Genomic DNA, 25,014 nt, shown 5'->3' with positions numbered 1-25,014 from the left:
ATTATCGACGCTGCAGGACGAGCAGCCAAATCTCAGCAACACTGTTTTGTTGTGTTTGCAGTTCCCTGCAGTATTTAATGTGAGATCTCTGCTCTTGACAACCTGCAGGGCCCCTGACAACCCTCTGCTCCCCCCGGGACAGCTTGTTGTTTCCCCGGATGTCCCACAGGGGTTTGAGTCCTTACCTCTGCTGGGAAATTGTGATTTGCCTGTTGCCAGAGTTGATTTTGCAGATTTACTTCAGATTTGCACCAAACCTGAGGAAGCCGACGATTATTTCTGCTGTTGATTAAGCTCCCATGGACTTTTTGATTAAATGTTTCTTTTGTTAAATATACTTACTTACATAAGATAAAGGGAAGCTGGAAATCAATTATGAGAAGTGAGAGCACGTACATGAAATCTTGATTACTCATCTCGGTGATTTCCTAATGCTGCAGATCGGCTCAGAAGAAAAGTGAAAACAAGTTCCCAGAGTCCGAGATGACGCCTCTGAAGGTTTAGTTTTTTCTGCCCAACCTCAAGAAACCTCAAGTTTCTCAGTTTACAATTGCACAAGACACAGATAAGAAAGAACTGCTCGTTCGGCAGGAAACATGATATTGTTGTAATAGAGAATTAGTATTTTAACCATTGCTCATCCTGCTCTAGTGCTGTGTTGCTGAGATTCAAACAAACGTATGTTTGCTGTTACGCTTCAGTTTGTGAAAGTCGATTGGCTTCTCTGAATTAACGCTTGAGTTGGTGAGTAAGAGCAGGCTCCTAAAACACATGAACGTGCACCGACTGACAACTGCTAGAAGACGACCTCTCACTGACTCGCTCGCTAACTTGTGGCTTTCGTCTCTGCTTCGGTGGCGCGTGTCTCTCCAGCTGAAGACTCAGATCATCCTCGGTGAGAGCGAGGTGCAGGCAGGTTGGTCGGTGACAGACAGGCACACCAGCCAATTAATTTGGTCTGAGTGAAATGATCGGTTGCGTTTGTTACAGTCCTGCGACACCACAGACACCAGCTTTGTTCAGGGGAATTTATTTATTAATGTCCATTGGGATGTGAAGAGGATTTGAACAAATATGATAAAGAAAAGTGTTTCAGAAATCCTGACCCCAACTATCTCCGTCTTACGCTGAATACTGTGAAATGACGCTATCTGCTGTGATACATGTCTTGTCAAGAGCAACTGAAATACTGTGAACACTGGCGAGGAAATCAGGGGGAACTCGTGTGTTAAAGGCCAGTGCCTGTGTGGGGAAATAAATCCAGGAGATTGTCTTGCTGTCTTCAGGGGCGTGGGGGGTGTCGCTGCTGCTGTCTCTGTAGATCAGAACGTCTTAAACAACTGCAGTGACTCAAATGATAAATTCACCCAAGGCTCGCTCATGGAAATAAAAAAAAAATAAAAAAAATGATTGGTGGTCTTGTCATGTGAGAGCTGAGCAGAAATGAGGCTGCAACTAATTTTAATGAAGACACAGTTTAAGACAGCAGGCTGCAGCAATCCCTACGACGTCACAGTAAATATCCCTGTTTCTGAGTCAGACTTCAGATTTTACACTTTGATTGTTTTGTTCTCTCACCTCCACGTCCAAAGACCACGTCTGTTCAGTTATTAAAACACACCACACTTTGTCATTTCCTCAGTTTCAGGCAGTGACACATCTCGTGACTGCCCTCCGTGTGTTAACCCTCTTCCTGGTCTAATATCTTCACATGATGCATCATTATGTCCTGATAGACGAGTCCATCTGAGGAGTCAGGACAGGATGCAGCATGTGGAAGATAATATGAGCAGCATGACAGCACAGCAGGCAATACGTGATTGTTTTCAGTATTTCTATATCAACATTGGATCACATGACTTGTTGTAAATGTGTGAAAGGGGTTTGCTCTGGGTGATAAAACCACAGACTCTGTAGTTCCTCTTTATGTCCTCTTTCAACTCAAGGAGGTTATGTTTTCACCCCTCGGTTTAATTCCAATTATCTGTCCGCGGATCTTAAAAGACGACCTGATATCAGAATAACGTATCTTATAACTCTCATGGTACACAACATAATTTAAATGCTCAAAAACAGTCCATCACTCAATGTCACACCAAGACAAGGTTTAAAGAGTTTCAGTTCATGTATTTTTCTGTGTTTTCCATGCTGCTCTTTTTCCACAGCAACAGTTCGAACTGGGCATCAAAGTCGTGTCTTGTGTTTTTGTTGTGCTCTTCTTTGTTCTTAGCCATGGTAGACATGGAGTTAACTACCTTACCCAGTGCTCGGAGCTGTTCATACCAGACAAACTGAGAAGCAGTGATTTGCATTGACAGGATACCGGTAAAACAACTGTTGGTCATTTGAATCACGATTATCCAAACAAACGCACACGTGTCAGAGCGTGTTGTAGATTCTTTTAGATTAAAAACCATCCAGTGTTTTTAACTCGCGGTGGCTCAATGTGTCCGTCACACATTCACTCTCTTTGAATGTGATTATGGCTCAAAGCTCTCATCATCTAATGACTATCAGCCGACACATCGCTGACTAAGATTGTTCTTCACAGTGCCCTCATCCTGCCGCAGGCTCCATCCTCATGCACAAAGCCCAGAGCAGGCACTGAGTGTTCCTCTTTTTCACTGGTCCCAAGCACAAGCCCCCATCTATATCCACCACCACATTTGTCTTCAGCCCTCTCATCGCCTTGAACTGTATCACTGCCTAAACCTGTTTATGTGAGGAGCTGCAGCGTCCCCTGGGCGCTCAGCTTCAAGCCAGCTATTTACATTTCAAAAAAAAACATCAGAACATAGTTTCTCTGGCTTTTCCCTGTGGTGCTTTGTGCACTGAGACTCGTCTGATGCCAGAAATAAAAGAGTGTAGGATCCGAACAGGAAGAAGTGCTTGTGCTGTCACTTTCACTTCTGTGTTACCCTGCATGCAGAGCTCTGTCTCCTTCTTTGCAGCTGAATATGTTTTCAGTGGTTAAAAATTGACCTTGCTCTGCGTTGATGGGGGATAAAGGACTCACTTTGGATTGAAACCCAGCTTCACAGCTCGGCCTCGTCGGGGATCCTTTTTGTTTTGTGTTTTTTTATCAGTTCAGTCATTTGTCATTTTTTTAAAAACTCAAAATACAGAACATGAGTCAGTTCCAGCTTCAGTCCTGCTCACCTGGAGCTGCTGTCTTCCATCCCCTCCTGCACAGCGTCAGCTTCCTGCTCTGCTGTCAGCTGATAGGCTGCGGGCCGGTTGCTGAGTCACATGGAGCAATCAGGACTGCAGCCCTCCCTCTGCCGGCCTCCTGTGCTCAGAGCGATCTTCGTTCAGCGTCTTCATTCTTCCAAACTTGAATTGTGAAATCGGAAGCAGTTCACTTCAGGGTACGCCTGCTGTCCTCACCACAGCAGCCCCGACACCGAGGTGGTCACTGTGACATCGGAGACAAAACAAATGTTTGTTTCATTTCTGTATTTTTCACACAGACGAGCAGTTAAACATAACTTCACTCTTCTGCGATTATTCAGCCTGTTTGCAGCTTCAGTGTGGTGGTGCGCTTCAGAGATTTATTAGGCAGCTCAGTACAAGTGCTGCCAAAGCGCTCAGTCATAATCCTCTTAAGTGAGTGTGTGTGTGAATGTGTGTGTGTGTGTGTGTGTGTGTGTGTGTGTGTGTGTGTGTGTGTGTGTGTGTGTGTGTGTGTGTGAAATGAATACAAAGCAAAGAAAGTCAGGTTGGAAGTGAAGGAACGCATGAGGAGTGTGATGAAGGCAACATATAGTGTTTTTTATTATGTGCATATTAATATAATGTATAATATAATAATAATATTATATTATAATAAGACCTGTGCTCAAGGCTAACTCCAGATCTGATTATGTGCGATGACTGCATTATGACAACACTAAGAAGCTGATGATTGTCGGAGACATTACAACCATGAATATAACTGTGTTTATGTGAAGTATCCAGAATCATACCAAAGTAAACCTGTGTATTTTACTGAATGTTTTGAAAGTGCTGCCATATTTTGGAAGCTTAGACTCATCAATGCATCGTCCAGGCTTCTGTGTGTCTTACAGGACTATGGACAAGCTCATATAGATCGATGATCACATGGTAGAATGATGTCACCATGAATTAAAAAAATCACTTCATATAATGTAGTAATGTATTAGAAACACAACCTGCATCTGATTTAGATTAATCCATCATCAGGGTTTAACTGGGACGATTTGAAAATAAAAAAGACACGAGTGTTGCCTCATTGGGGGATGAACAGCCTGCACAGCGCTTCCATCGCCCCTCTGATGCTTTTTCATTTCTGTTTGAACTCACAGCGTCTGATGTGGATTTGAACCGTCAGCAGGCCGCAGATTTAACTTGACTGTGGATTGGTTCAGATTTTTCATCGCAGCTGAACCTAAGCCCCTGTTTTTCTTAAGTGATGACTCGTCAGTTTTTAAGAGCACATCAAACAGCATTTTACAAATACGTAACCTGTCTTTATCTTGGCTTTTTCTGCTGCTCACACACTGTACTGAGCTTTTCACACAGAGCGGCTGGTTCACTCAGTCAAGGGCAACTTGAGTTGCAGAAGAAAAAAGGAGCATTTCGTATCAGAGGTTTTCATTCCGAACCCCAGACTAAATTCTTCTTCTGTATTCGTCATGTTTTCTGAGTAAAATCAAGTCCTGTAAATTCTTTACAGCCTTTTTACTGTGTTATGTAAATCTCAACAATATTGGTTTGAATTGCCGTATAAACCTGCATTTGTTAAATCCGCTTTTAGCCGCGGTTAAACAAATGTAACACATGAATTAAATATGCTCATCACTTTATTTTCCCTGCTACAGGATGCGTGAGGACATGTCCACCATGGTGTGCGTGAAGGAGGAGGAGGACCCTGGGGAGAAGCTGTCCCAGGATGAGATCATCTCCCGGACCAAGCAGGTGATCCAGGGGCTGGATGCGCTGAAGCAGGAGCACCACTCCATCCTTGACGGCCTGCTGGGCACGCTGCGCTGCCTGAAGCAGGATGAGGAGGGCGTCCTGGTGGAGGAGAAGTCCAACATGATCCGCAAGTCCCTGGAAATGCTGGAGCTCGGGCTGAGTGAAGCACAGGTATGTGTTTAAAACAATAGAAAATCATTATAAATAAAAACAAACCACACGCACTAGTAGTTGTACTTATACCTTAGTACATAGTATTCTGTTGATCTTAAATTCACGATTAAATATTTTTACTTATGAATGATCTGTAGATTTTGAAATGCAAAATCCAAATCAGTTCTCCTGAAGTAGTATTAATAGTAATAGTGTAGTATTAGTTAAATATTATGATTGATATAAAACACATTGTCAGCTCTAATATAAATTTTGTTTGTCCATATACCCTCTTGTCCTATAATTTGAAATATCTGTTGAGAGAACAAGATGCATCCCAGTTTGGAACAGCTGATTTATCACCCACCGTTAGCTCAAACTCATACCAGACGTGAAACGTCACCAGGCTAATTATTATCACAAGTTCAATGGAGGTGAAGTATTTTTCAGTAGGCTCCAGTAGACTGGTTTCAGGTCTTGATACATACGTGAGTTAAAATAGAAGCACATCTGCTCTTTACGATCAGACTTCAAAAAGGCTCCTGAAACAATCAGAAAAATGCTGCCGGTGTGGACCGGTGTCAGGTTGACGGCTCTTTGTCTCGTGGGTGTAACACGTGTGATAACAGACCGAGACATCAAAGCATCAACACAGACTCCAATGCTGAGATGTTGATTTCATCTTTATTTCATTTACACACCGTGTTCCTGTTGTCTGTCTCTATTATCATTTTAAATACATAAAAAAGTTTCCTAAATACTCAGTTGCTGACCTGAAGTATCAATAACAAGCATTTAAACCATGTTCTAAAGAAAAGAATAGTTTGAATATTTCACACTTCAGAAATACAACATTTAGAAGTGTTGAAACATTTTCCTGTGAGTCAGTGATGAGTCACTCTCGATGCTTTAGCCCTGAACTTTCCCTCCAGCTGCAGCTTTTTTGCCAACAGTCCTGGTGAAGCACCGAGTGGTTCATACTTCTCTACATAATTGTACAATAGGAATCTTCCTGTTTATATTCTGCCTCAAGAAACATTTGTGTAGTTATTCCAACATCCGAACCGTGGGATTTGTTTTAATCCAACTATGAGGGAACTGTTGCGTTTAAAGAAACACGCTCCCCCTTTGCCCAGGTGATGATGGCGTTGTCGAGCCACCTGAGCTCGGTGGAGTCGGAGAAGCAGAAGCTGCGAGCTCAGGTACGCCGGCTCTGCCAGGAGAACCAGTGGCTGAGGGACGAGCTGGCCGGGACGCAGCAGAAACTGCAGAAGAGCGAGCAGAGCGTGGCCCAGCTGGAGGAGGAGAAGAAGCACCTGGAGTTCATGAACCAGCTGAAGAAGTACGACGAGGACCTGTCCCCAACTGTGAGTCTCCAAGTTAATCTCTCTGTTGACGTCTTATGGGTCAAGAAGAATTTTCATTCATTTTATTAATGCTCTGATTTGCTTTCAAATGTATTTTCAAACATCCAGAGGACAGAACAAGTGACTCAGCAGATACATTTGAAATGTTCTTTTGTGGATTTAGAAAACAGTCCCTACATTACCCTCTATCTTTGTCCTCCTTTTACTCTCTCTCCCTCACTCGCTCCTCTCAGGAGGAGAAAGACTCTGACTCCAGCAAAGAGACTCTGGATGATCTCTTCCCTGATGACCACGACGACCAAGCCCCGGGCAGTAAGTGTTACGTCTTCTAATCTAGATTGGACGGAGAGGTTGTTCATGTTTCTGTACAAAAGAAGAAATCGCTTTAATTCGAGGAATAAATACAAACATCACCAAGAGAATTTGTGAAAGTAGAACATAAAGTTCTCTTCTCTGATGGTCGCAGCAGGTTTGAAATTGTCACTGCTGTAAAACTCATCACCTCCTTTGGGAATCTAACTTCTATATTTGTACCAGTGACACCCGTGTAAGTCAGTGGGCGTCCTCGGAGCGCCCTCCCCCCCGCCTCAGTGTTTGATGGGGTGATGTTTCAATAACTCAGTGGTCCAGACAGTAAAGCTGTGCTGGCTGTAAAGGTCCATTTGTCAGGACCTGTTTCAGCCTGGATGGAGCCAAAGGGAGAAAAAACCCTCTCAGCCACAGTGTTCCAGGATTTCGACTGTTTTTCCTTCAGTGCGTCTGAAGTCTGGTGAAATAATGTTTGACTTCAGTGGTTTGTTACGATCCCATTTGTCTTTGCTTTGAATTCCGATAAGCTTGAAGCTTAAAGTCATTAGAGGCAAAGCACACAGTTCTGATTAGCTTCTCCCAGTTTGTCTGTATGAAACCAGTCCAGGTCCAGTTTTCCTTTGTCTGCCTGAATTGAAAGAAATGCACCGTAACATTGAGTTTGTTTTTGGGGTGAATGGCAGAGCGACCAAGAAGCTTCTGGTCTCAACAAAAAGGAAAAGAATTTGTCCTCTGACTTGGCACAGGTAGCGTGGTTTAAACCCTGTTTGTACCAAGGTGATTTCCATTTGGCTCCGAGCACCAGTTTGTCAGCCAGTTTCAATCTGCCAGCAGACTGGTCCACGCTCTGAGCCAGACTCCAGGCCCCTGACTTCTGCTGAGCAGACGTACAGAAGGGATAAACAGTAAAAACAGTACATACATTTATAATAAGACACTAGTACAAGGAAATATATATACACAAATACAAATCTTCAAGTTAATCAAAGACATAACTGTGCATGAAATCCAACACACACTGTCCTGCTGCCCCACATACTCAGCAGAGCATCAAATATGTATTAATCTGCCACTGAAAACGACTGCAGCAAACGCACTTTCTTCCCATTTATGTTGGGAATAACAGAAATACAGAATTTCTCCTGCTGCATCCGTGTGTACCAATGTCAGCTGTATACTTGCAGCACGTTTCTCCTCAGGCCGAATTCAATTCCACAATTTTTAGCTTTAAAGGGTTTTGTCGTCTGCGTGTTTCTGTTCTTATGAAAACGGACTTTATTTTTTTTGCATGTGTAAATGTCAGGATGTGGTCGTCCTGGTGTTTCCTCTTTCTTACAGTGTTTCGTGGGTGTAATTTCAGGGTGCGATCCAGACTTCTCTGTGTTTCGGCCCAAATTACGATTTCAGGTCGCAGCGAATAAGAGGATATTATATTTTTACGTTTTATCTTTAGTTACTTGCCGAGGATGAAAGATGAGCAGCTCAAAGAGATTTAATTAGGAAAGAGGGATGGGATGTGTTTAGGATCTGCTGAGCGCTGCAGTAGAAGAGAGGTTGTTCTCCTCTGCTCTTCAGGCCTGGAAAGCTTCTTTGCTTTCGGTGAATTGATGTTAGCAGCAAGACGTAAATGGTGATGAAAGCTTTGTCTGGATTTAAATTGACCTCAGGCTTATTTACAGTGATTTGTCTTTACAAATATTTCCATTTCAGCCTTTATCTAACTCTATACAGCGAAGTACTGAGTGTACTTGTAAAGATCTCATGTCCTGTTTCTGTTAATGAAGTGACCACCTTCCATAAGTGCTGCAGTTTTATAATGAAGTTACAGGCTGAACTTTGGTGCGAGTGGCTCTGAACACCTGGTACCACTTGGTGTTTCGGACTCTTCACTGTGGTCGGTGTGATTGCTGCCGTGGGCGTCTCCCACTTGAAACGCCACTCGCTCTCCTTCACAGTAAATATAGAGGTGCCTGCCTTTAATAAGACGCCCAATCAGGGGGGTTTCCTGACCTCTCGCTCTCATGCACGTACATTCTCACGCACGCTCGCACAGAATCAGACCGGCAGACATGAGGAATGTCATGAGAGAGAGATTCCTGTCATGTCCTCCTGACCCCGGCGACGTTCCACACAGGAGCCATTTTCTGTGCAGTGCAGCAGAATGAGGACATTGTTTGTGTTTGAATAATCTTTTATTCAGGGAACACGTTAACAGCCTGATGTTTGTTTTGTCGTGGTTTTAGTTTTGGACCCTTTTGCAGTTGTCGGATTGCTAAACTGTAAATTTTTTTTCAAGCTGAAGCCGACAGGAAGTCACACATATGTAACTAGAATGACTGAAACCTATTAAATAATTATACAGAGCATTGTAAGATTAATCTGTCAGACAAACAACAGAGCAGATGTTTAAGTTAAACCTCTTATTTGTGAGGATTTGGAGTGATTATTTGTTTTAAGGGAAAATCAACCAATCACTAACCAATGTTTCATGATTTTTTTGGGATGAAATAGGCGGATCATTAAATCTGTGTGCAGTCGATCATTGTTTTTCCACCTTCCTCTTTGTGTCTCCAGTCCAGCCGGCTCATGGCAGCGCTGCGGCGGCGGCTGCCCAGCAGGGGGGCTATGAGATCCCGGCCCGTCTGAGGACCCTTCACAACCTGGTGATCCAGTACGCCTCCCAGGGCAGGTACGAGGTGGCTGTGCCGCTTTGCAAACAGGCCCTGGAGGACCTGGAGAAAACCTCTGGACACGACCACCCAGACGTCGCCACCATGCTCAACATCCTCGCCCTCGTCTACAGGTTAGTCGAAGAAATCCAGTACGTTGTTTAGACCTGAACCGTAGCAGTGGTTTCCAAGATGAAGTATAGAATAGATTATTATGATTAAATGTTTCTCCTACAACTTTAAACCTTTAAAAGAGTCAATTTAAACTACATAAGCCACAAACATCATTCGCGTTAGGAGAAATAAAACATTTCCTGGAAGTGCCTCGGTTTCTTAGATTGCACTGTTCACACCTTCACTAGTTTGTAAATCCTCAAAGTCCCCGACCACTTTGACTAATTTTACAAGCCTGGAGTTGAAACTTCTCAGTGAACGATGAGATCGTGTTTGTGAGTGTCAGTGTGTGACGGATATCAATGAAAGGAATGTTCTTAACCTTGTTGCTTCATGGCACAGTTTGAACCCCCCCCCCCCCCTCCCCTCAAAACTCTTTCCTTTTCTTAGAAAAACCTGCAGTAATGGACATAACACGTAGTCTCTTTGTCACTGTCACAATGACCCTGGAGGTTGTTTGTACACACCCTTAAAGCATCGTATGACGGGCCTCCCACTGAGAGCTGGATGCCTTTCTACGTCAGGAGTGGAACACGGCAAACACAACCTAAGATTTACAGTACAGTTACAGAACAAAAGAATTCTCCAGCGTCGTTGCCATGTCCTTTTTTTTTTCCTCTTCCACAAATCTTATCCGTTGAATAGTGAGCCTGGACTTTTGATTTAGTTGCCCTGAAGGAACGATAGACTGGGTCGACTTGTTGTAAGCCGACTGTGGGAACTTGTGCAAAACTATTTCAACCATGTCACCTGAAAACAACGGGCTATCAGTGGAAAGTGTCGTCATTCTGTGCATCCGTGTCTGACTCTGCTTGTTTGTGTCTGTTTGTCAGGGATCAGAACAAATACAAGGAGGCAGCAAACCTACTGAACGATGCTCTGGCCATTAGAGAGAAGACGCTCGGCAGAGACCACCCAGCTGTGAGTGCATCTTTCTCTTCATTACAATCTCATATCTGAAATCAGGAATCAGTTAGTTAGCTCAGCGTAGCTTAGGGTGAAAATGGTGGAAATGGCTAGCCTGGCTCCACCAGAAGACAACAACATCCATTAGAGGCCCAGTGTTTAGGATTTAGTGGGAATTCAAAACATAAAAAACAAACTCCAAAATATAAAATACACGTTAATAAGATTTGGATTAGTTTTAAGTGTCTTTTCTGTCCAGACTCATTTTAGATTTCACATCTTCCAATCACAGCTAATGTATTTCTGCTCGACTGTGATGATCAGAGTGAACACGGAGGGCTTCATAAATATTTAACCCGGATCCATGAACCTCTGTCCGTCAGTGTGACTGTAAACACACAGCAGGTTGACTAACTGTGTTAACCCCAGCAGGCTTCTGTCTCCACTGTCTGGACCAACATCCCACTCCACTTTGTCAAGCTGAGGTTAGCCCTCCACATTCCTCCCCTCCCACCTACATCCTTCACCCCCTCACACCGTCACCAGGCCCCGATCTTTCCTTTCCACAAAGAATTGATTCTGATTCATCATTCAGAAGGAATCACGTCTCCGTTCACTGTCCACAGACCTCTTTTCTTCCTCTGTCTCTCTTTGAGTCCCCTTCAACCTCTTATGTAAAATCTTTTCAATGTCTCAGTCTCATCTACTGTCCTTTGTCTTCATGTTAAGTTTTTAAAAACGGTTGTGAATGTGAACTGGAACGCTGCGGGCACTTTGTCACATCATCTGATCTGTAAGTGTGAGTCTTGGATGAAACACCAGATTGTTAGACTCGAACTAATTTGAATTTCTTTTGGATTGTGCAGGGAGACGCTGATTTCACGTTCAGACTTCAAATGCCTTCACTTACAAACGTTGCGCTCACATATGTGTTTTGAAGTTTGTTACATGGACAGAGATTAATATTATTATCGCAGCTAAAACGCTTGTGTGGACGGAAATCGTCTTAGTTTTAAATCAAAATGTATTAGTATGAATGTAGCCTCCCTGAATCATCTCCCCCTCCCCCCATTGCCTCACCCCTCTATCCTTCCTCTCTCTCTCTTCCTCCCACTTGGCCACATGGCCACCAGATCCTGGTCTGAATCAGAGATCAGAGGTGACCTCTGTAGTCTCCTTCCTCCTCAGTGCACATGTTGGGGATTCATCACGCAGCTCACTCGGATCAACCTACAGCCCACTATGATCATCGTCACTGTTTCCGCACCTTTCTCCTCATCGATTACTCACTCACTCGGATCAATGGCACTCGGCTGCTGTGGTGGAGATTTGCGGTTGCACACGTTGTTGGACGTGATTGAATATTTCTGAATAATAAATGTGTTGTCGGGTTTTTCAGGTTGCAGCCACCCTCAATAACTTGGCCGTCCTCTATGGGAAGAGAGGGAAGTACAAGGAAGCCGAGCCTCTGTGCAAGAGAGCGCTGGAGATCAGAGAAAAGGTAGGTCAAAGGTCACCCAACACAGAAGCAGTTGAATTAGTAATGAGGGCGCATGACGAAGCAGCTGGTTCTCCACTCAACCTTATAATATTCTCCTCCATCCTTTCAATCTAAAATCTACTTTCACTTTCAGAGCAAGTCAGCGTTCTACTTAGCAAACACAAAACTGCAGACCGACGATTTCTCTCAAGATGGTTGCCATGAGCCTCTGGTGTAAATGGAGGACAAATGTATTCGAAGATGACTGAGATTAAGTGAAATGTTTGGGGAGACGATAACGAGACTGTGAGCTGCACAGGCTGAGCTGCTTTGACTCGAGGATTAGCAATACAGATTTTTTATTATTTACGGGAACTCACTTTCAAAGATTTAAGTCGTTCCTGTTTCCATTTATCTAAAGAAGAAAATATGAATCATGGTGCAGTCTTGCGTTCACAGAGAAATTCTACTGTCATCATTCGTCTCATCTGTAGTTTGATGCTGACACAGTCGCTGCTCAGCAATCTTCAAAGTGCAGAAGACACTTTTTATCCTCTGCTGCATCCACGGCTCTTTCCTTTGGACAAATCCTCGTCCTTCCTGCCGCCTCTTCTGAGAATGAAAACATCGTCTTTCCTTAAGCTGAAGTTCACTCCGATGATAATGCTCACGCTCGAACCGGAAGACTCGCCTGCTGCACAGGAGGGGGGGGGGGGGGGTGATAGGTGGCTGTGGCAGAGCTGCTGATTCATAAAGATTTGCACTTTCCTGCACTTTCTCGTTGTAGAAAATCAGTTTCTCACTGAGTTTGAGCTTCGGGGACAGTGGAGGTCGTGGAATTAATTTAGAAGCTGCCACTGAGGCTTCTCACTGTGTTCTCTTGTTCAGTAAACATTCAGGTAAAACGTGGGTCCAGTCAGTGCGCTGTGAAGGACCGGCCTTTCCTCATTCATTTTAGATGAAAGTAGCGTTCCTGAGAGTTTCCCAGAAACCACTGCAGCACCGTTGTTACTCGAAGTCCTGGCATCCATCGAACAAACACGATCTATTCTTCAGCGACTCCTCGTGCTGTTGTTGTTATTGCGATCCTTTTTCTCAGCTAATAATGTTTACAGGAAAGCTGTCAGAGGTGTGTCTCTGTGGAGGAGAAGGGTGGAAGCTCCGAGTGAATACTGTAGGTTTCATCTCTCTGCAGCATCCCGGAGATCACACACTCCGTCTGTCAGACTCCATCAGGCGGAGGGCCGATCCTGCGATGCTCAGGAAGGATTTGATTCCGCAGTAAACTGAAGCCAAAAGCCACTTGATTTATTTAGTCTCACTCTTCAGCACGTGTTGTTACGATGGGTTTTTTCTTTCTCAGTCTCCCCCGGCCACCCGCTGTTTACGTCCCAGTTTCCCCAGTGTTTTTAATTAAGTAGTTTCTCAATGAGCAGCGGCCAACATAGTGTTTCACCGGTTGTACCTTCTTTTTTAGATTCTCTCTTCTGTCATCCCTTCATCTCTTTTTCATTAGTTTCTTTGCTTCTTTTTCTTGATTCCAAATTTCTCTCTACCCTTCTCTGATCTCCATCTCTTCTGTGGTCAGTCTCGGATAAAACCCTTAACGTAGTTTTCTGAGTCTAGGTTTCTAATGATGTTTTTGCATGTCTCAGATTTTCAGCTCACAGGATATGATTACTCTTCTCTCACAGCCAAAAACACAATCACTTTTAAATAACGAGGATATCGTTTTCTGTGAGGAATTCTGTTTGTTCCTCTTTCCAATGTGTTTCTTTACTGTTTTCTTTATCAAACAAACAATAGTAGGTCAACGCAACATTTTGTAAGACACATCCACTGGATGTCGTTCAGAAAGCACATTTCAGTGTGTAACCAGAAACAACAAGTAGTTTCAGGGTCAAATCAACCTGGCAAGAGACGAAACAAACAGATCCAGTGGTGACAAACATCTGTCTTCCTGGAAATCACTACACATGAGGTTCAAAACTGGATTACACTTTTGAAATTGAAGGCTATATAGTAGAGATATGGGGAAATAATTACTCACTATACTGTCGGTATTTCTCAGGGAATAATTCATGGATCTTGATGGAAAGAATCCGGCATATTTAGTGGACTGATGTTAATAATAAATCTGGATCAACCTGATTTATTTAGATCAAGATTTGAATGTGGTTTTGTAGAGTTGGAGGCTTCTCTCAGCTGCAGTTGGGTAATACATGTTCATGTGGATCCAGGATTTTATAAGTCCCTTGTCCCTTGTGGTAGGTATGAGCTCTACTGCGTGTCATTCTAGTTTTACAACAGTAAACTTTTCTAGCTACACGAGCAGAGTCAGTAGCACCTGGCTTCGGTCTTGTGATAATATCTCACCCTGCAGAAGAGCAGTCAACCAAATGGCACAAGCCAGACGCAGCTTGTCGTATAAAACAGATTCTCTTTGATGGAGTGAGTGTTGTTTTAACCCCCACGTCTGCCTGCTTCCGTCCCAGGTGCTGGGGAAGGACCACCCAGATGTGGCCAAGCAGCTGAACAACCTGGCCCTGCTGTGTCAGAACCAGGGCAAGTATGATGAGGTGGAGTACTACTACATGAGAGCGCTGGAGATCTACCAGACCAAACTGGGCCCTGACGACCCCAACGTGGCCAAGACCAAGAACAACCTGGTGAGAGGGACGGAGGCAGAATTTCATGAAGGAAGGAACGATACGTTCTCAACAAAAGACATATTTGTATAATAAACTCATCAGGGTGAATTCTCTGGGAGATAAATCTGTAGGAAAACCTCTGACTTTTCATTTTCATGCTGATTTGGTGTTTGTTTATCTGTGTTTTTCAGGCGTCCTGTTACCTGAAGCAGGGCAAGTTCAAGCAGGCCGAGACTCTTTATAAAGAAATCCTCACCCGCGCTCACGAGAGGGAGTTTGGCTCTGTTGATGGTACGATGTGCACACGTGACTGAAGGACACGCGCACTTTCACATTTTATCTCTTGTGACTTTGCAGAACTCAGACAAACCTATTCTTACTTTATTCGTCCACACTCCCTGCTGTCCTCATCTGCTTGTGGAAAGGTTAACGTGTTCAGGCTGCAGCTAACGTTCGGACAGATGTAAACAATCAAAAACGACCTTTCAGCTGAAAATGAGAAACTGTATTTCTTCAGAACCAGAGTGATTTAAAGTCTGTGTTCTCTCTCCAGCTGTTTAGACGAGTGAGTGTATGAGACTGATTTAGTTTTTTTTTCCCCCTCCAGATAAGAACAAACCAATCTGGATGCATGCTGAGGAGAGAGAGGAACAAAGCAAGGTGAGAGTCTGCAACCGTGAATCTGTTTCCATCACGTGCAGAAAAATTCTTATAAACAACGGATAAAATTTGTCTCTAACGAAGTTTGATATAACTTTAATTCTGTCTTCGTTAAGTGAAGCCGGGACAAAGAATAGTTTTAGCCACGGGCACAGAAAACAAACATTCAGGTTTTAATGATCGTAATTAAAATGGAATGTGAAGGATTGATGATGCAAAGATTAGCAGTACTGATGGTATTAAAAGGTTTTTTAAAGCATTAGTCACTTCACATTTTGCTTCATGGGCATCTTGTCCAGACTTGGAACTATCCTGTAGCTGCATGTTGATTCCTTAAAACGTGTCTTTGTGAACTGATGAGTCTTGTTTCAAAGGGGAAGCAGAAGGACGGTTCACCATTTGGAGAATACGGAGGCTGGTACAAAGCCTGTAAAGTGGACAGGTCAGTTTATTTGATGAGGACATCACACTGTCAATAGGTGTTTAAATGTCTCCTCTCGGCCAGAGGTTCCTAAATGATTCAATGATTTATGATGATGATGATTGTTTCATTTTCCTTTTTTACATTTGTTTGTAAAAAGTCATGTTATTGGACTGGGGACAGTAAATGTGAAATCATTTTATATCTAAATAATTGTTGATAACAGTTGTTTCCCAACAACTGTTATCTGTGATGACATATTTCTGCTTCTTGTGTTCGCAGCCCCACAGTGACCACCACCCTGAAAAACCTTGGCGCCCTCTACAGGCGACAGGGCAAGTTTGAAGCGGCAGAGACTCTGGAGGAAGCCGCCACGCGTTCCAGAAAGCAGGTGTGGTCTCTGGATGATGTGACTAACGACACAGAATTCCTAGCCGGGCTTTAGACGTCACTGTGGGCGTTACAGTGTCGGCTGCAGATCACTTCTTTACGACAGCATTGTGGTGTAAAGCCCGGGGTGAGATGATCCACTGTTAGGACTCTGCAGAGCCTGGGCAGCAGCTTCTAAACTGCCTCGTGGTTAATGGAGTCTCCTGCGGAGATGAGAAGTGGGAGCAGCAGTGAAGCCCTGAAGCTTTTACGCAGTATTAGAATTTCTGTGGTGCCACTGCCGTGAAAGCTGTGGAGAGTAAAGTTTAATTTTAGATATTGATCCTCTTGTACAGATTGCTGTCATCTGAAGTTGAAGTTGTTGAAAATTCTATTACCAGAATTGGCAAAAGAAAAATCTGAAGGAAATGTTGTAATTCTTGCATTTTTTTTACGATTTCCACATTTAACTTGAGAAACAGAAAACTGAGAAATGTGGTGTAAAGGTTTAATTAGAAGCTCCAGGTCTGATGTCACATAATAGATTTATCTTTTTAAACACACTAGGGTGTTGATAAAGTTCAAATATCAGGACAACAGAGCAGTTCTACAGTTTGCGGGTGGAAGAAGTCTATAGCTTCTGCTTTAATTGAATTAGTTGAGTTGGCATTTATTGCTGCCTTGTGTGTGTTTGTGTGTTTGTGTATTAGGGTCTGGACAATGTGCACAAGCAGCGTGTGGCCGAGGTCCTGAGCGAGCCAGAGGCCCGCGAGAAGCAGCGAAGCCGCGAGAGCTTGACCTCCGACACGGTGAAGTACGAGAGCGGGCCGGACGGTGGCGAGGAAGTGAGTATGAGCGTGGAGTGGAACGGGGTAAGTACAGTACACAGCCCTCCACACGTCACTGAGAGTCTTCCCACCAGGGACGCTGACATGTTTACACACAGCCGGTATCTTTCTGAGCAGAAGCCACATTAGAGTGAATCCGATCTGATCAATACGAGTTTGATTTTCACACGTCGTGTCTTCTCAGCGCAGACTTACAGATTCAACACAAACCCGTCTGTGAGTACATATCGACTTACGTGTACAAGGCGTGGTTTGTTTTTCCACTGCACTGTGGAGCCAGAAGATTACATCAGTGTGGTTTTATTTATCTTCTTCATCTTCAAATTGAAATTTGCAGTTTTAAGGTCAAGGGCTCTAAGTTTTATTGGACGTAAAAAGAAAAAGGGCTCAGTGTGTAGAAAACTGAAATCAATGTCAGACAAGAAATCGACACGCTCCACTGACGGCTCCCGATAAATTCAATTTAATCCAGCAATCTTTTGATCAGACAGAGATCTGAAAATATTTCCAATTATCCAGCAAATTTCTAATAAAATTCTAACTCTTTTAAGAAGATTCCTGCAAAAAAATCTCTCTGAGCTTTTAAGATTTGCTCCAGTTTCACAAGAAATCCTCGTACGATGTAAAATTAAAGTCAGTGGCTTCTTTAAAGAAAGATACACCGAGGTTGTTTCTGCTCATTCATTCTAATCAGGAGTTCCAGTATAAACCTGTTTAAAATTATGTAAACGGAGCGTTTAGTAGTGATAATGCTGATTGACTGTCACAGCTACTCTCCTCTGCTTCAGTAGTTCAGTATCTTGCTTGTACTTCACTGTTACTGACAGATTAATAAGCCCAATTAAAACCCGCTGATGCGTTAACTCGGCTGGATCTTAAATCTCTAAAACGAGGTGCGTCAGTCGTAGTGTTTTCATAGAACTGTGGTTGTCATAAAAACTCTTTTCCCACTAAACTCTCTCCTCCTGTAGAGTTTTCCTACTAACTCCAAGTCTTAATAAGCTGCATTCACAGCAGAGCAGGCCTCTGGTCACACGTGTCGTCACCGCCCACCTCACCTCACCCCCTCTGCTGCAGAGACACTTCTCTAACCGAGCATCTGCCGTATTCTCTCCGGTGAATCCTGACGCTCAGCGTGTAGATGTAGGTTCGCTGCTCACCATCACCGTCTTATTCCCCCGAGAGGCTGCCGCCCCCCCGCACAGAGCTCACATAGCAACAGTAGGCAATAGAACCTGAACAATCAATCAGCAACCTCCTCCCGTAACTCAGATCGGGAGATGGTGTGAGACGCATCAGTCAGTGAGGAGCCTCCTGCAGGCGATGTCATCACCAGCTGATCTCTGGACGTATTTATATCAGGAAAACTGCCTCGTCTGGAGAGAGCTTCAGATGATGATGCTTTTAATTTACAGGATTCTCTGATCACAATGATCCAAGAAGAAAAAAGAGGAATGAGAGCAGCACGATAGAAAGATAAGAATAAATAATGCAGAAAATAAATGTGTGTATTTATCTTTATATTTACAAAATAATCATCTTAATTAATATTTGTTTTTAATTTATAGTTATTCATAATTAATTCTTTGTTTAAACTGTAAAAATATCAAACCTTTGGATTAGTACTTGTAAGAATGCCTTATCAGTATATTAAGATCAAGCATAGTAAGGAAATACTCTAAATATACACTTAACATGTACAAGTATATGACTTCTGTGATCCCTGTGTATCACAGTTGTCTATCTAACACTCCACTGATTCGTTGGAAGTTATCGACAACATTTAGCTTTTCAACCCGTCAGAAGAAATCCTCACTTCCACTGGAGCTCTCTCCTCAGGCAGGTGTGAAGACTTTTATTTTCTCACATAAACACTGCCCCTGACTCATCAGTGTGTTCATCTGACTCTTCGTGGGCTCTGTACTGTACTCTGCTGATGTTTCTGATCCTTGTCCACTGTGCTCGGTGTCTGTGTTCCTCCTCTGTGTCTGTGTGATGAGCTGCGGACTGAGAATGTAATGTTTCATTTGGTTTTTCCTTCTCTGACCTTTTATTCCTTTTCCCTCTGCTTGCTCTGTCAGCGTGTGAGCAGCCGGAGAGCAGAGGCACACGCGTTAATGTGCGTTGGACTAGAAAATCAAATGTCCCCGTTTCATATTAACTGGTGGAAGTGGGACAAATTGATAAACCACAGACACAAAGCAAAGTGAATAGACGAGACAAGATATTGATGCAAAGAGCTGTGGAGAGGGAACGTACGTTGGGAGACGTCCTTTAATTTAAGTTGGACATTCAGAGGTTCTCTGGCTGCTCTCATGTGTCTCTGACCTGCATCTTCTCTGTGTTTGTGCTGTTTAACGAAGTTTAACGTTGATGTAAACGTGTTAATAACGTGTCGGACGCAGAGTTTCTCCATCACGTTAATCTGTGCAGAAGCGCCACACAGTGGCAGAGTCTGAGAATTACATTAAAGTCGTTTTCTCACTTTTAAACTCAGAGATGTGGAAGAAGCATTTATATTAAAGATTGGACGTCTCAACATGAGATGCTTTAAATAAATACATCTCATAATATAATCAATGTCCCGTCAGTGACTCTGACCAACTTGTTGACTCAGTTTTCACACGTGGTCGAACATCTGGAGTGAAATGATCGTCTAGTGACGAACCAGCTGCTGGAGAAATACTGTGTCTGATCTGATGATAACTTCTGTCACAGTCTCTCTCTCTTCTTTCTTCTCTCTCTCTCTCTCCCCATCTCTCCTCCTCCTCCTCTTCTCTTTAACTGCTCATTCTCATCTTGTTGTCTTTTCTCCTCGTTCACCGTTTGTGTCTCCTTCTCTTCTCTTCCTGCTCCCGTCTGACCGGCAGGCATAACTCCAGATGCCTTGCAATGGTTCTAAAATAACTCGTCTTCTGCATGACGGACGCCTCGCCTCGCCTCGCCGCGACCGTGCTGCGCCTCAACCCCTTCAGCTTTTTGCAGTTTTCTTCAGCTCCGACTCCCCTCCCCTGCTCTCTTTACTCCTCCACCTCCTCTGGGTTCTGGTGGGATTCTCCACGTCGGGTTTAACCAGAGCGATAGCGTTGCTTTTACTCCTAAAATCCAAACTGCCACCTCCTGTTTGTCCTGTAAGTCTGTTCTGTGGGTGGGAGAGGATCAGGGGGAGGTTTCTTTACGGCAACATTAAATTGTTATTTCTTGCTGTGGTTGAACAGTAGCCTCTTTTTCTCCTCTCTTTCTGTCCCCTGTCTTTAAACTGTATTTCATTCTGGCTGTAGACTCATTTAACAGTTGTTGGTTGAATTGTGTGTTTGGGGGATTAACTGTTTGCCCTGAAACCAAATATTTGCTTTCTACCTTTTTTCTTCCAAACTGTCGTCACTGTCCTCTTCGCAGTTTGGACTTTTCACATCCTGAATCCTAACAGTCCCCAGTCGTAACTCAACTAAACACAGTTGCTTCGCATTAATTATTTGCTTTTGCTGGAGTTTAACGCTTTGAAAATAGTTAAAAAGTATTGAAATAATAAAAAATAAATCAGTCCCACAACCACCGAAAATGTAAATTTAAAAGAGTTTACTTAACGCGAGACCTTTGAGCATCATTTTAATCTAGTTCGGCCGAAAAGTTTGCAAATTAAAGTTTTGTGTAGCATGTAGAGCTAAAACGAGTAATTAATGAGTCAATTAACAGATAATTAAACTGTTTCAATTATCGATTTATCATATAAGTAAAACTTTAAGCAAAAATGCCAACGGAGCTGTGCCCAGTTTCTCAAACGCTGGAGGTTTTTCTGTGTCGCACACGATGGTCAACTGATTATATCTGAATAAAAACCCAATTTGAATTATTAAAGGGAGACAAATACAAAAACAAGATAAATCCACAAAATGAAATCAGTTGTGAAAATAATCGTTGAATTTAGAGACAAAAATATAAAATCAACATTTTCAAGATTTGATCAGAAGTTATGAATTTGAAGAAGAATATGAAACATCCAAAGAAGAAGCTGGTCCGGTGATCAATCAAACATCAGCTCTTATAATACGACACATTTCAGAATCGTCTCCATGTGTGAAACGATCGCAGATGAAGCTCTGAACATGATCCTCCTTCTCTCCGTCCTACTCCTCCTCCTCCTCCTCCTCTCTGGAGGTCAGACGCTTTTCATCAGATCAATTCTCCATGAACCTGTGAAATCGTCAGCGGTGACTCAGAAACGTCCTCGGCTCTTAGTGACTCCACGCGCTGTAAATAACATCTGCGTCGCTCGTCAGCATGATCGAGAGCTCCGTCCTCGTCGTGGCTCTGTAGGCTTCTGCTCCCGGTGAGAGTTTAGTCGTTAGTGTGTGTGTGTGACTTTGTGCTCAGTGTCATCCATCCAGTACGACACCAGACTGAAAACTACAGTTCATGCATGAAGGAGATGAATGTTCAGAAACGTGTGTCTGAATTTAAAGCTGCAGCAGGAGAAGGTGTTCCAGTGTGAGTGAGTGTGGAGGGAAGAAGTGAAGCTTCAGTGGAAACATCATGCAGCCTGTTCACCTTCTGTATATATCTGTATATAGATGTAATGGTGGGGGGGGGCACTGTTGCATTTGTGGAAATTTGCGAACTGGGGAAAAAAAAAAAAAAGTCTCCGCTCTGGTCTCTTCTTTGCTTCTGCTACTAATCCTCTGTGTCCTGTCTGTCTGTGCATCTTACAGTTTGTCTTTCTAAACTTCTAATAAAACCTAAACTCTTTGCTCACCTCCACCTGAGCCCGTCGCCTCTTTGTGTGCTCCCTCTCTTCTCTGTTCGCCCTCGTGACCAGGTCGGCTCTGAGCCCTCAAGCTCCTCCTCCACGTCACCTGACTGGAGTTACAGCAACACGTCTTCACACAACCGCGTCCTTATTAACTTCAGATAACTGGATTCACGTCGGAAAGTTTTATCAAACATGAGCAAAATGACTAAATATTCAAGCAACGATAATCGTCCAGAGGCTCCAGAATAAAAGTCAATACACACAAAGTAACAGCATGAAGCTGTTCCACTCCAGTCCATCAGGTGGCAGTAATGCAGAACACTATCCTGCAACAAATAAACGTAATCATTATGATGATTCTAATTATTCTGAATATCATAGTAGTATCTTCTGCAGCTCCATAATGTCCACACGTTACCAGTTTAGTACTTTTTTAGGAGGTAAAAATATTTCCCAGGAATGAACTCTGGTCCCTGTGGTGGAAACACGAGCTTCCTGCTTCCTGGAGTGAGTTCCTGTGGAAAGTTTGTTAAGATGGAAACACCTGAGCTCAGATTTGATCCAAAGAAACCACAGTTTTAAAAAATGAAAACCAAGTCGAACACACACACACGTGATTTAAATCTGAGTGTAAATGAAAAGTTTTATGTGAACACAAGATATTTGAAGTGATGAATGATCCTGGGAGCAGGTCACAGTTTGAGGCTCCGCTCAGTCACTCAGCTGTTTTATTTGTTTATGTTGAAGATAAGTGACTCGACAATCTAAAAGGTTTTACGATGATTCAAATGTTCTGATTTATAAACTTTCGAAGTGCGACGCCCAGATTATTAAATCAGTTTAACGAGCGTGCACGTGCATCGCTGTGGTTTTGCACGGGAGATTGTGCACGATCGTGCATTTTTACCAATGTTTGTGTGAGTTTGCTTTTGAAAAGTGTTTCCTGACTGTGACCTGAGCTCAGATGTGAAATATCCTGAATCACTCAATCTGCTGCTTCGTGTCAGTTCCTCAGTGTTTTCATGAAAACTAGAATAGAACACGAACTTCTGCCGAACTAACACAACTAACGCCTCTGTAGTTTTTACGAGCTGCCTCAGGACAGACACTGTTAATGTAGTAAACACTGTGTTAGTACATGCACTGTGTGTGTGTGTCTGTGTGTGTGTGTGTGTGTGTGTGTGACCCTGTGACGTCTCCCATCAGGACGGCTCCGGCTCTTTGAAGAGGAGCGGCTCCTTCAGCAAACTGCGAGCGTCGATCCGTCGCAGCAGCGAGAAACTCGTCCGCAAGCTGAAAGGCGGCGGCTCGTCTCGAGACAGCGAGCCTAAAAACCCAGGGTAACTATCCCCCCCACCCCCACCCCCACCTCCACCCTCACCCTCACCCAGACACCTGGCAGTCTGACTTTATGCACTGACGACCTGGAGGATGGAGCCGGGCCTCCGGTCCGCAGCTCGCCTGCCGGAGTAACTAACCCAAAGCTAAAGAAGGGATCAGACTCTGCTGGCGGTGACGGGGTTTAACTCTGAAGCTGTTTGCACACGAAGTGATCGAAGGAGCTTTTACTGTCAAACACTCATCTGCATGAGCTTCAACTTCTCTTTCCTCACGTCGCCGTTGCAAAGATTTTATTGTCACGTTCTGTCAGAGGACGGGAGCACGAACAGCCGAGCGTCTGTCCGCTGCTCCGAGACCTGCAGCCGAGCGTCAGGGCCGATTCTATGATATCATGGAGGGAAAGTATTATAAAGACAAGAAAAGGTTTTTCTTTTCTTCTAGAAATATTTGACCTTCTGCTCTCGAAGCCTCAGATCATTTGTTCCGTCATTGATCAAACCCGAACAAAATGAGAACCAAAGGAAACTAAACGTGCACGGAGCAGTGAGCTAACGACGCGCTCGTGAAAATGCTGCGACGTGAAAAGAAGCATCTACTAATGTCTGCTTCGTGAAATGCTTCATGCTTGTTGTGCCTGCGGAGCTTTTTTGTTCTGTTTTATTTTAAACTACTAATAGTTGAATCTATTTATTGCATTTTTTTTTTTGTGGCTGTGGATTTTTATTCTTTTGGGTTTTTGTGAATTTTATTCTGAAAACAAACTGCATGGCTGTTTTTGTGGAGGATTTTATTCTGTGTTGAATTTTTATTTATGAATAAATGTTTTCATCTGAATGCTTCTTGCATGCCTCATCTGTGTGCCCACTGGTTTCCTGTTTCCTCTTCTGGTGCAGCTCTTCTCTGTGGCTCAGTGATGATGATGATGATGATGATGATGATGTCACTCTGTCATCGTCATCACGACGCATCAGCTCGTGTTTGTCAACTTCACGGTTTTTTTTAAAGCAACGCTATGTAACTTAAACTGAGCAACAGCGCCCCCTGCAGCCACAGGTTGTGATCACATTTGTTTGGCTTCGTGTCCAAAAACGATTTAAAGATCAAATACTACTACTATAACGCTGGATATTACCCATGATCCTCTGCTGCTGCAGAGTTCATCATGTTTTAAAGTTTCCTGCTGAACCTTGGAGATAAACTCTGGTTGTTAAAAACTTCTCAGTGTTTTGAACTGATCACAGATCAGCTTCTCTCTTCAACTGTCTCGTTTTGATGACGCTGCTGGTTTAAGAGAGAAAAGTTTCATAGTGTTGCTTTACGCTGAAAACAAATTAAAGCGGAAGATGTTCATTACAGAAGAGCGGTGACAAATTAATTCAGGGTAATTAGCTGTTGTCGCTGGAGACGTTGTAGTTTCATGAAATTAAATCAGATTTTTATTGAAATGCTCATCAGCCACAGTGTGTGTGTGTGTGTGTGTGTGTGTGTGTGTGTGTGTGTGTGTGTGTGTGTGTGTGTGTGTGTGTGTGTGTGTGTGTGTGTGTGTGTGTGTGTGTGTGTGTGTGTGTGTGTGTGTGTGTGTGTGTGTCTCACACTCATCATGTCATTCACAGATAAATTCATTCATTAAACAGTAAAATATATCTCCAACGTTTTTTTGTGAAACTAACCTCGTGTGTGTAAATGTCACCGACACAAACATCCCATAATCTCCTCTGAACTAAACTCCTCCCCTGACTCTCACCCCCTCACCCTCCCCTCCCCCCCCCTGCATGTCACTGCTGTGGGTGCAGCATGAAGCGAGCCAGCTCTCTGGGCGTTCTTAACGTGGCGGACAAGGCTGCGAGCGACCACTACCAAGTAAGGAGCCAGAACCCCGAGTGTCACGACCCGAGTCCAGAAGTATCTGCAGGAGTCCACGGGTTTTTAACCTTCTGGTGACGGGGCTGATTCACTGTCAGAGGAGAGGTCAAAGTTA

The 25,014-nt window shown here is 43.5% G+C and overlaps 1 protein-coding gene across 6 annotated transcripts in view; it reads left to right on the top strand.

Annotated features, from left to right (window-relative positions):
- The window catches only part of klc1a (kinesin light chain 1a), a 30,390-nt gene that overhangs the window by 1,034 nt on the left and 4,342 nt on the right, over positions 1-25,014 (top strand). The window contains exons 2-15 of one of the 6 annotated variants that reach the window (XM_020106727.2): positions 4,842-5,109; positions 6,228-6,458; positions 6,692-6,770; positions 9,342-9,570; positions 10,444-10,531; positions 11,916-12,017; positions 14,492-14,665; positions 14,839-14,938; positions 15,255-15,307; positions 15,682-15,749; positions 16,011-16,119; positions 16,808-16,969; positions 22,902-23,035; positions 24,830-24,896. In XM_020106727.2, coding sequence (XP_019962286.1) covers positions 4,843-5,109; positions 6,228-6,458; positions 6,692-6,770; positions 9,342-9,570; positions 10,444-10,531; positions 11,916-12,017; positions 14,492-14,665; positions 14,839-14,938; positions 15,255-15,307; positions 15,682-15,749; positions 16,011-16,119; positions 16,808-16,969; positions 22,902-23,035; positions 24,830-24,896 — 1,863 coding nt within the window. In that variant the 5' untranslated portion in view covers position 4,842. Of the gene's footprint in view, positions 1-4,841; positions 5,110-6,227; positions 6,459-6,691; positions 6,771-9,341; positions 9,571-10,443; positions 10,532-10,948; positions 11,210-11,915; positions 12,018-14,491; positions 14,666-14,838; positions 14,939-15,254; positions 15,308-15,681; positions 15,750-16,010; positions 16,120-16,807; positions 16,970-19,815; positions 19,980-22,901; positions 23,036-24,829; positions 24,897-25,014 lie in introns of those variants that run through there. The other 5 variants (XM_020106728.2, XM_020106729.2, XM_020106731.2 and 2 more) reach the window with 5 other exon arrangements.

Source organism: Paralichthys olivaceus, chromosome 12 (assembly GCF_024713975.1).
Source record: "Paralichthys olivaceus isolate ysfri-2021 chromosome 12, ASM2471397v2, whole genome shotgun sequence".
Lineage (NCBI taxonomy): Eukaryota > Metazoa > Chordata > Actinopteri > Pleuronectiformes > Paralichthyidae > Paralichthys > Paralichthys olivaceus.
This window is presented reverse-complemented; position numbering and strand designations above follow the sequence as displayed.